The following is an 11,013-nucleotide window of genomic DNA, read 5'->3' as shown; positions in this document are numbered from 1 at the left end:
ATACAGTTCTGCATGAGGGCATAGGTCGAAAAGCGGGACCTGGAAGCTTCCAGGGAGTGCTGATGGTAGAGAAATCTGTCTGCAAAAATGCTGAGACTGACTTATCGCCTATGCGCAGGGACCCTTGTGGTCGTTCGGGCTGGGTCAGCAATCAAAGTCTGACCTGCTACAATGGGACCCAATCTAAAGAGACCCACTCAATGGATTGGTAGTAGTTGATAAAAACGTTCTGCGTTCTCCAGAAGCCTGCCCTCAGTATGTGCTTGAGGGGGGGGCGTCTGACGCTAGCACTAGTGAGTTAGCAATCGCATGGACCTCATGCACTCGTACTTGGTGTCTCTGCAAGCTCTGTGTTGAGGAAGTTAAAGTATTATAGACCTTGAATACAGTCGCAGTAACCCACCTGGTGATGGAAGTAAGGGAGGCTGACCTATCCGCCTGCCTGGGCCATAACACGAAGACATGTACTTGACACCCCGTCCTGAATTCTTAGTACGGTTTTGGTAGCAACTCCGTGCTCGAATCGGGCAGAGAAGCAATTTCTCCTGACCCTCTGGGCTGGCAATATTTGACAGCAGGGGATGACGATCGGGTGAGGATGGTGTCTTGGGATTTGGTTCTTGGCGAGAAACCTGATTTGTGTCTTTAGCACAACTTGTTTGTCCATAACGTTGGTACATCGTCCAAGAAGGACAATGCCCCCAGCTATGGCCGACGCCTACCTGAGGCGAGGGCCAGTAGAAAGACTATTTTCCACATCAAAATTTTGAGTGGTGCTGATCGGAGAGGCTGAAAGGGCGGCCTGCTTAGAGTGGACAACACAACCGACAAATCCCAGTTGGGCAGTTCCCTTGTACGGGGTCTCGGCCTCTGATATGGAAAGCAGCAGTCTCCAAATAATAGGACAATCGGCTAGTCTTGTTCCCAAAGCGTTTTCAATGGTAGGGGACAAGGCCGATCTGTAGCCAACGATCACTGCGTATGACAAACCCACTTCGTCAAATAAGTGGACGAAGGAGTCTGCTACCTGTTGCATACGACTTATTTACCACTCCCGTGTCACTGAGAATGTTCTAGAACCGTACTGTGTCTGGGTGGAATATTTCTAGATTTTGTTTAGAAACTGGTTGAATAGGTAATAGAACACTGTAGGAGGCAATAGAAGGTAATGGAACATTCTAGAAATTTATAGTAAGTTCCAGACTCATTATGTATGCTGATGTAATGGTCTATTTATAGACAGTGTGGGTATATATAGGGGGAGTTGTTCAGCACTGAGTTCAGATCGGAGATCTCGTTGAATTGTATTGGAGTTTAAGTATCTAGTTATTGGAGTAGTGGAGTTTTACCGCGTTATTGTACTTGATGTTTGCAGGGTATAATAATACCAGTACCAGTTGAAACCTCATCTGTTGGCTCCGTGTTCGCGTTTTATCATCGCCGCCAGGGAAGTCTTTCTGTTACTGTTGCCATTTTGGTATTTGAACCATCACACCTGTACTATACCAATTACGGTAATATTACGTTGTGTGTGACACGCTCAGATGAACCTTTTGTATGTGTGGGTCTACTGAGAGCCTCTATGCGTGTAAGTGATACCCGCTGGGCTCGTTGGTAGTGCGCCGTTCGGTTGGGACAGCCGGTCTGGTAAGTCCGGAAGCACTACTGGTGTTTCGACTAGCATTTCCAACAGAAGTAGAAACTAGGCCTTGGTTGGCCAATTGGGTGCGACCAATGACAATATGCAGGTGTGCACCTGTTGAAGTTTTCTCTGGTGCACGGTGAACTAGTGGGAAGGCCGGAAAGGCGTATACAACTATGTGGGTACACGGGGTCAGCAAAGCGACCCTGGCCCAGGCTCCTGGAGTTGGCAGAAGTCTTATGTATGTCAGGAGCTTGGTGTTCTAGGGTGAGGCAAACAGGTCTATCTTTGGACCGTCCCACAGCCGAAACAGCCTGGAGGCTACCCACTGGGGTATCAGCCACTCCGTGTTCTGGAGACGGAGTCGCCCTGAAAGGGCATCTGCCAGACTATTCCTCACCCCTGGAAGGTGGTGTGCGGTTAGCTCCACATTGTGTTCCAGGAACCAAAGTAGAATTTGCTCCACCAGGACTGACAACGATGGGGAACACGTTCCCCCCTCCTACTTGAGGGAGACCACCGCTGTGTTGTCTGTACGGAGAAGGACTCTGTGGTCTCGAACTATGGGTAGAAAGTGTGGTAGTGCTAAGTGCACTGCTTTCAGTTCAAGCCGGTTGATATGGTGGTTCTGAAACTAACGCATCTTTCTGATGATCCGCATTAGTTCTCGGAGGGACACTGACGGAACGCTGACTAGGCGTTCGGCTAGGCTGCTTAGCGCTAAGCAACACGCTTGAAATAGCTATACCAAGCTTACCTCTGTGTTACACTCCATGCCCAGGAACACCAACTGTTGCGTTGGGTAGGGATGGGACTTGTCTGATTTACTAAAGAGCCCAACTGGTGAAGTAAATCCTGTGTTAGCCTTACTTGTTTGGCTAATAAGCCCTTGTCTGGGTTGTATAGTAACCAGTCGTCTAGGTATGGATTGATGTGTACCGACATTTGGTGAAGCAGCAGCACTACCTGTTTCATCACTGTGGCAAACACGTAAGGCGCTGTGCATAACCCGAAGGGGAGCACCCAAGATTTGAATACTTGGTCCAGCTGGGCGATTCGAAGGAGATGGCAACTCCCCAGGTGCATCGATATGTTTTGGTAAGCCCCGCTTAAATCTAGTGGGGCTAGCCAGTCGAAGCGGTGGATGGAGAGAAGAGCGCTGAATGGTGTCTCCATGGGGAACCGATCGAGGAGCACATACTGATTCAGTCTGGCTACTCGCCGAACACATGCCTGTCCCCCGGTCGCAGAGGTGAGCGTCAAACATGCTTCCCTCGCTGCCAGGGTGAACGACGGACAGAGGAGGGTGAGGAGCCACCACTCACCCACCGCCAGCCTTCCTCCCTGGGGGCGCGCCACTACTCTTCCCTCCCGTGGAAGGGTATGAGCGCTTGCATCCTGTCTGACTCTGGCTAGCGGGTGCCGCCTTAGGGCGTTATGTTTTCTGTGCTTGGGGCGCCCTCCGTTTACCCTTGGCAGGGCCAATTGGCAAGCAGATTCGATCTGAACCATCTGGTTCATTGCACTCCGAAGCTCCGAGACTGCACCCGCCATCTCCCCAACAAAGAGGGTGAAAGATGTCAAGTCTGCGTCACTGAGGTGGGGACATACCCCCTGACTCAGTTTGCCGGCGAAAACACACACGTCTAAGACCTAGTAGCTTGGAATATACCGATTTCTGGAAGCTGGGTACCTACTGGTCCGTGAAGCGATTGACGAGTTGAACTCAGTTTTGCCTCATTCAGCCATGGTGATTTGTCGCTAATGACTAGCACCAGTATCTAATTTGAAATGTGTGTCATGTCCATTTACCTTTCTGCACTCCAGTAGTCATTACTTCCATATACTTCTCCGAGAAATAGAATCTGTATCTCTTCAAGATTGTGTACCTCATTTATTTTACTGCTTTCTTGTCTTGTACAATGACAAACTTTTTTAAAGTGTCCGGATTTCTGACATTATGACATGTTGAGTCTCTGGCAAGACATATACGACGATCGTGACGTTGACCACCATGCCATCGACAGCTATCTTGTGTTTGTGTGCTAGTGCAGCTGTAACCATGTTTGTCACTTTACTTTGGCTACTTCTACGGGATGCAGTTGAGTGTTTTACAAAATCAACATTACTTGGCTTTATACTAGTGTCCCCACAAACTAGTTCACGACTTTTTCTAGCTTCGGCCTGACGACATGTTTGTACAGTGATTGCAAGTGTAAGGGTTGATTTCATTTGCAGGTGGTCTGACAGTGAGTCATCTAAAACTCCTACAACGATTCTGTCGCTTATAAGGTCATCTTTCAGCACACCATAATCAGTCTTCAGCTAAGCATATAAATGTTGTATGAAGACATCAATGGGTTCCCTATGTGTTTGAACCAGTTTATTGAATAGTGCTCGCTCCACTATTATATTACAACGAGCTTGGTAATAGTCATTCAGGGCTTTTTTCACATCCTCATATGTGGAGGTTTCCTCGTCAATTCGCAGTGTTGTGAGAATATCATCTGCACAATCTCCTATGGCATACAGTAGTATACTGACCTGTTCACGTTCTGTCTTGTTTTGGAGACCTGAAGCCATTCAGTAGCGTTCAAAATGTTTCAGCCATTTTGACCACAGTTCTGCTTGTTTTGGTCCGGTTGATCCATCAAATATCTCAGGAATTGAAGTTGAGCTGCCTGTTGCCTGTTGTGGTGTTTGGATTTGATCTGCCATTTTTGTGAGTCAAAACACCACTGCGACTATGTAATATTTGCTAATAAGACAACAGACTATTAGGTCAGATTAAACTTACAGACATGATGTTTACTCCACTGTAACCCGAACACGCATACAGAGCAAAAGTATCTGGATATATGGCCACTAGAGGGCGCTATAGGTATTATATATTGGTTATCTCTACAATATAAACATAATAAAATATTGTCAAATTTTCTAATACATCCAGACAACAAAATATATCTTCTAAAAACTTACATCTCTTTTATTATTATATGTTATTGAGCAACATGATTCTAAGATATTCCTTCGATGTAGAAAGCCATGGAAAAATACTGCTATTTTCACATGCTACTGGTATTTTCAACGCATTTGCTTTGAACTGAGTACAGTGACCCAATAGTTTTATAATACATTTTCTTCATCCTTTTAACATAATGTATCAAATATGTAACAATAAAAAAAATGGAAATATTTTTACTGTTGTGTAGCATTCTACAATAATGAAATAACAGAAATATCATTTAAAATTACATTCAGAAGATTTTGAGTGTATGTGTAGATTGTCTATGGAATAACTCTACTCTTTTAACCCATCCAATTTCTTCTCTTGAACTTGCTGATAAATACTGGATTCTCCTTGATAGTTATTGTGTTTGATTGACATTAGAAACGATAGATAGGTATTAGGAAGTCCACTTTGTTTAGCGCCATCTTGTACTACAGAGAGATACTGAGGTGTCGGATCACACAGTTCACATTCTGTTTGTTGATATGTGCGGCAAACAAGTTCATCATTATCCAGTGTATGAACAACCACTTCTAATGGGTCGTAGTAACGTTCTGATACACCCTCCTGGCTGAAATGACAAAATACTACAATAAGAGGTGTAGCAAAAATGACTCCCAGTCGGCCAAAGATCAATCAAATAAGAAACAAATCGACTTGCATATCCCATTATGATTTACCATTGTACCATTTTTCTGATAGATGATGATGAACAGAAGTGTGTGCATACACACACAGAAAACCCAACACACAGGCCCCCCATTTTGGACTCCATTTAGCTAAGACTAAAAAACTGCAGAATGAATTTATTTGTTATTGGTGCCAATAATATTTCATGAGAGAAATTTTTTATTCTCCTATAATTCTGTTAAAATATGCAAATGAGGTCATCCAGAGGTCAATAATCTATTAAGTACATTTTTATATCATTTTGTTCAAAAAACATTACCGGGAAGACTGGTATGTTTTTGCTCATCAATTGTACTTTGCCTTTAGTTGTGTATGTTGCAGTTACTCCTGACAAGTGTACTGAGTTTGTACATGCATTGTGAGGGATAATTCATTAGAAACAATTAAGGCAATGCATAAAGCAGTGATGGCAAAACTATTAACTGTTTCACCACCAGACTTTCTTGCTGCACTTTTTCTTATATTCTTCAATATTTCTGGAAATGAATTCTAATTTTACAAAATTTGGGTAAATTTTCAGTTTTTACTCAAAAAGTTCAGCTATTTTTGTTCCAATCTTTTGAAGGAAAGTGCAGACTACAAACAGAACTATTTTGTTAATTTGTGATGAAAAGAGAGAATTGATGGTGAAAAGGTCGATTGCTTGAAACTGACACTGATTAAAAACTGGGAAAATCATGTTTTTTTACCTTTATTGGGATATTCAGATTATTAACATTGATTTGCATTGATTTGAATATTTATCAAGCTAAGAAAATTATGTTTTTTGTACTTTCATAGAGATTTTTGGAACATTAACATTGATTTGCATTATTTTGAATATTTAATTAGCTTGCATTGTAAACCACACTCTCTTTGCTTTATGATTCCAAAGAATCTATTTTGCAAAGTCTATAAAATGATTTCCAGTTATAAATCTGTTTAGATAATACCATTATAATTTTGTATATACTGGTACTCAAAGTGACAGCTTATTCTCATAGAGTGTTTAATATCTGTCCTGTGTGATATTTACAAAATGTGTAAAATACATTTTTTATGCAGATCTAAAAATTGACCTTGCGGTGGGCTAGAGGAATCGGGTAAAACATATTGAGGGTAAAAGGAAAAAAATATGAAAAATGTCATAATTGATTTCATGTGAATATAAACATCAGTAAAAAACAAATTTATCTACCCCCCACCCACCCCCACCCCCACCACCACCAAATTTTGAATGGGAAATGTCAGTATCACAAGGCCAGACATGATAATTATCTCACCTATCTAAGGCAGCCATATGATCCATGTTAATCTTCCATACAGAACCCCAGACATTGTCACCTTCGGATTTCAAGATTGTTGCAACTCCACCATCTCCCCAGTGAGAATTTGATTTATGATGCTGTAGTACACGCTTGCAATTACCAAATGCCAGTTTGTAATTCTATAAATAGAATAATATATGTCAATGCCAAAATTAAAAATCAAAATTAATATATGAATGGATGAACAATTGATGGATGGACGATGATGATCATGGATTGATGGATGGACGATGGAAAATGATAGATTGATGGATAGATATGGATGGACGATGGAGGATGAATGGATGACTATCAATAGTTTTTTATGCAATGTGCTGGTACTTGTATGTTGCTAATGTCTGGGTTTCCGGTTGCCTGTCTGTATGGAAAAGGTAAAATCATGTGGGAAATGTAGCCTTACGATCACAGGGCATAGGATAACACTTTATGGTTACCTTACTACAATATTTTTTCTTATTTATGAATTATCATTTTTTGTCTTTTATGTGAGTGAGCTCAGAATACTTATATGAATCACTGACAAATATTTAGCTATGTACGCAGCAACAATTCTAGTCCTGTCTACACAGGCTGTCATCAACAGCAGCCAAGGTTCCCTATAAGACTGTGGAATAAGAATGACAGGATTGAAACGGAACATGCCTCGTACCAATAATCAAAGGTTGGCATTGAAGATTTTGAACCAATGTCAACGCCCACCATCCAACATTATGGACATTTCTTGATGTATTATGCCACGAACAAAGCTCAAATGAAGTAATTATTAACCAAATGATTAATGGCCAGTCACCAGCACCACAACAAAAAGCATACCATGCTCGACCCGCTGCCATCAAGCGTAATGTTCAGACATACAGAGAAAGACATATACTGGACTACCTATGTGGTATTACACATAATATTAGTGTCTGATTTTCAGAAAATGGCATGTCACTCGTATGTAACATATTTTAATGTGATAATAATCAAGTTTTAATTACCTGTGAGAATTATATTTTTTACAAAGTTAAGCTCAATAATGAAAAAGAGGGGGGCAACGGGGGTGGGTGGGTGGGTGGGGGTTAACAGGCCTGCTTCCCCAAGCAACATGTGACAAATTTACATTGTCATATAGTGGTGTAATTATATTACATACCTTCTTGATGTTTAATGTGGACAATTTAACTTAATCCTTTCACCACTAGTTCCCTCTTTTCATCACAAATTCACAAATTCACAGTACTGTTATAGTTTGCACTTTCCTTCAGGAGATTGGGATTGAGAAAATAATGAAAATTGACTCAAATTTTGTCTGTTGGCTCTAAAATTCTAGAAATATTAAAGAATATCCGTGTGCAGACAAATATGCATGAGAAAGTCTGGGGTGAAACGGTTAATGTTACTTTTGCTTTTTTACAACCCATCTTTTGAATATCCCAATATTTTATATTAAAATCCAACAACAACAGTTTTTGGCGTGTGAATCACTTTAAAACAAGACATGAATGTTATAGTCCCTGTCATTTAATTATAAAATACTCATGTTAAACTAATGGAACATCTGCAAAAAATTGAATTAATTAATATGTACTCTATGTGGGTACAACTCATCATTGAGTGATTTCCCTTAATCTAGTTTTGTACTGATAACTTCCATTGACCCATGTCCAAAATCTCAGAGTACACAAGTGCAACCAAACTAAGTCTCATACATGTATACATGCTCGAAAAACTGCATTCATAAATCTGAGTAAACCTTGATGTACCTTTAATATCAACTTGACTTCTTTGTTAATTCAGGTCTTTGTATATTACCAGGACCTGGGTTTGTTTCAGTATCGCCACTATAACTCACATCAAAATGTAGCCCTGACCCCTCTCTACAGTTTCCACTGAGGTTCGTAATGGTACAATGTACTACCCATTTATCCACTGGCCCTGACAACTGAAGCTATATTTAGACCCAATGGCGGATCCAGCAAAATGTATTGGGGGGGGGGGGGGGGTTCCAAGCTACGCTTAAGATATACGGAGCGTAAATCGCAGAGAAACTATGCGTAATCTAGATGATATGAATCGTCATGCTTTGGGGGGGGGGGGCACCACCACCCACCCCGACCCCCCAGATCCACCCCTGGATCCGCCACTGTTTAGACCACATGTGTCAATGTGACTGGCCAAGATTTATAAACAGTAACTGCAAAGTGTTATCACTGATCTTAAACTATGTGACCAGGTATTTCAGTAATGGCTCTTTATAATGGAATAAAATTTTTACAGTTTAAAGATTTAATATACAACAACATTTCTGACCATTTTTTTCAAGATTTCAGAGTTAATTTTTCATAAAACCAAACAAAAACCAGACTGTAGCCCATTTCTGTCACTGATTCAAGGTCATGACGTCACTGAAAACCCTAGCATTACCACCTAACCTAATTAGGGACGACATCAAAAAAATCGACGTTGGATAAAGAACTTAATTCATTTAGTTTTTCCCAAAACCCCCCACCCCCCACTGAAACTTAATTGATAAATATTGATCATGGCATCAGACTGCATTCACCATTAAATACAAATTGATAATCAGACAGTAGTATGGCATAGCAGTTGGTTGTAATAATGAAGCGGAAATACGCATACGTTTCAGGGTTCTGCGCATGCTCTAGGTCCATGACCTGAAATGGACCTCATTTGACGCACATATTTACACTCCGACCAAATTATTTTCTCGTCTTGGATGTGTGTTTTTTCATTTTCTGTTATTTTTGTCTATGATTGGATAGAAAAAAAAAAAAACGAACTGCAAATACTCCAAGGTTTTTTTTTTCTTCATTAAAAATAAAATCGTTTTTGTAGAATAGAAACTTTTGGAGGTCAAACCCCACCCCCCCCCACCCCCAAACTAAAGCAGATAAGTGTTTTATCCGACATCGATCTTTTGACGTCGTCCCTTATTTATTGTGAGCATGCTCAGTTGTTCTCTCAGTGTTGTTGTTGGGTGAGGTAATTTTGGATGAAAATCATGAAAAATATCCACTTAGAATTTTCAGATCTGGAAAAAAAATTATGTGCATATTCAACAAAGACTTGTTCATCAACCTGCCAAGTTTCATCGATATCTGCTGCAGAATTTCTGAGAAAATGTTGGAGATGTAAAGGAAACAAGACGGACGGAAACCAGAAATATGAAATATGCGGCAGTGCAACTATCTTTTTTGCATATTAATGTGACCTCAGTAGTCCTCAGATCTGCCATAAAATTATGAACATGCCAGGCAATGCATTACTAGTATCTTCAGGAGTTCAATACAAGATTCTGTGTATTACCTCTAATTATGGAGTGAACATTGAAACTTTTAAATTTGTGTTTGACCTTGCATCAAGAGGGAATGTTTTGTGGCATTTTGGTATATTAAATTTGCAATATTTCTTTTCTAAACTACATATTGTTTGCATATTTTTCCTTCATTGTCCATATTTGATTTTTTTTAACCAAATGTTTGCAAGGAAACAGGGGTGCAGCGCCCCCATGCCATGGCCATGTGCCCCCTTACCCTGGGGAGCAGATCCACTGGCAACCATAAAATTCTGATTGATCAGGAATCACATTTGGCCACAGTCTTCAACTGTAACCTGTCTGTTAGTACTATGGCCCCAAGGAAGCCATAGAATGCTCAATTTTAACTTAGAATTATCAAAAACTCCACACCCTGGTACTAGTGGTAGGGAGAACCCTATCTCGCCCACTTGGTGGCGCCGCTGAATTGCAGTGCTCAGGCCTCTTGCAGTTTCTTTCTCGATAATTCATTTTGGTATATTAAATTTGCAATATTTCTTTTCTAAACTACACATTGTTTGCATATTTTTCCTTCATTGTCCATATTTTTAACCAAATGTTTGCAAATTTGTTTTTATAAAATAATCATCATGTCCATATTGTATCTTCATACGTCGGATCACACGCACAGGGTAGCTGTGGTTTCGCGTCGTTTTGGGTTCGAAGAGGTCTTGAGCTTTGCATGGCGGAGTGGATATACAGGCCCAGTACACCGTGGTCGCTACCGTGTACACTGACCATGGACGTACTAGAGATACACTGAAAGACGAAGCCCAAGATTGATCTAGTTACTGACCTTCAACAGTGCAACACCAATGAACTCAGCGGAAGGATTATTAATATGAATTCTTTCCTTTAGCAAGTTACTGCCGTAAGCGAAGTATCGGAATGTCGACGACATGTTCACATATATCTTAACGTTCAGTCGCGTGCGGGTATCGTACGAAGATCTACCTGTTTTTCAACTAAAACCGGGACTAAAACATCATCTGTGTCATCGGTAGGGCAAAGGTGATTTTACCCCCTCAACAAAATGGTACCGCCC

General features: G+C 40.8%; 1 protein-coding gene across 1 annotated transcript; it reads right to left on the bottom strand.

Moving 5' to 3' along the window:
- Window positions 1-4,424: 4,424 nt before the first annotated feature.
- On the bottom strand, window positions 4,425-10,992 carry LOC100369875 (gamma-glutamylcyclotransferase-like). Its single transcript, XM_002737002.3, has 3 exons — window positions 10,765-10,992; window positions 6,605-6,768; window positions 4,425-5,223 (listed from the first exon to the last, which is right to left on the bottom strand). The coding sequence occupies exons 1-3, from the start codon at window positions 10,867-10,869 to the stop codon at window positions 4,944-4,946; spliced, it is 549 nt and encodes a 182-aa protein (XP_002737048.1). The 5' UTR covers window positions 10,870-10,992; the 3' UTR covers window positions 4,425-4,943.
- Between the last annotated feature and the right edge of the window lie 21 nt (window positions 10,993-11,013).

This window comes from Saccoglossus kowalevskii, chromosome 6 (assembly GCF_978046115.1).
Source record: "Saccoglossus kowalevskii chromosome 6, keSacKowa6.1, whole genome shotgun sequence".
Taxonomy (NCBI): domain Eukaryota; kingdom Metazoa; phylum Hemichordata; class Enteropneusta; family Harrimaniidae; genus Saccoglossus; species Saccoglossus kowalevskii.
The sequence above is the reverse complement of the archived record's forward strand: the minus strand, read 5'-3'. Positions and strand labels throughout refer to the sequence as shown.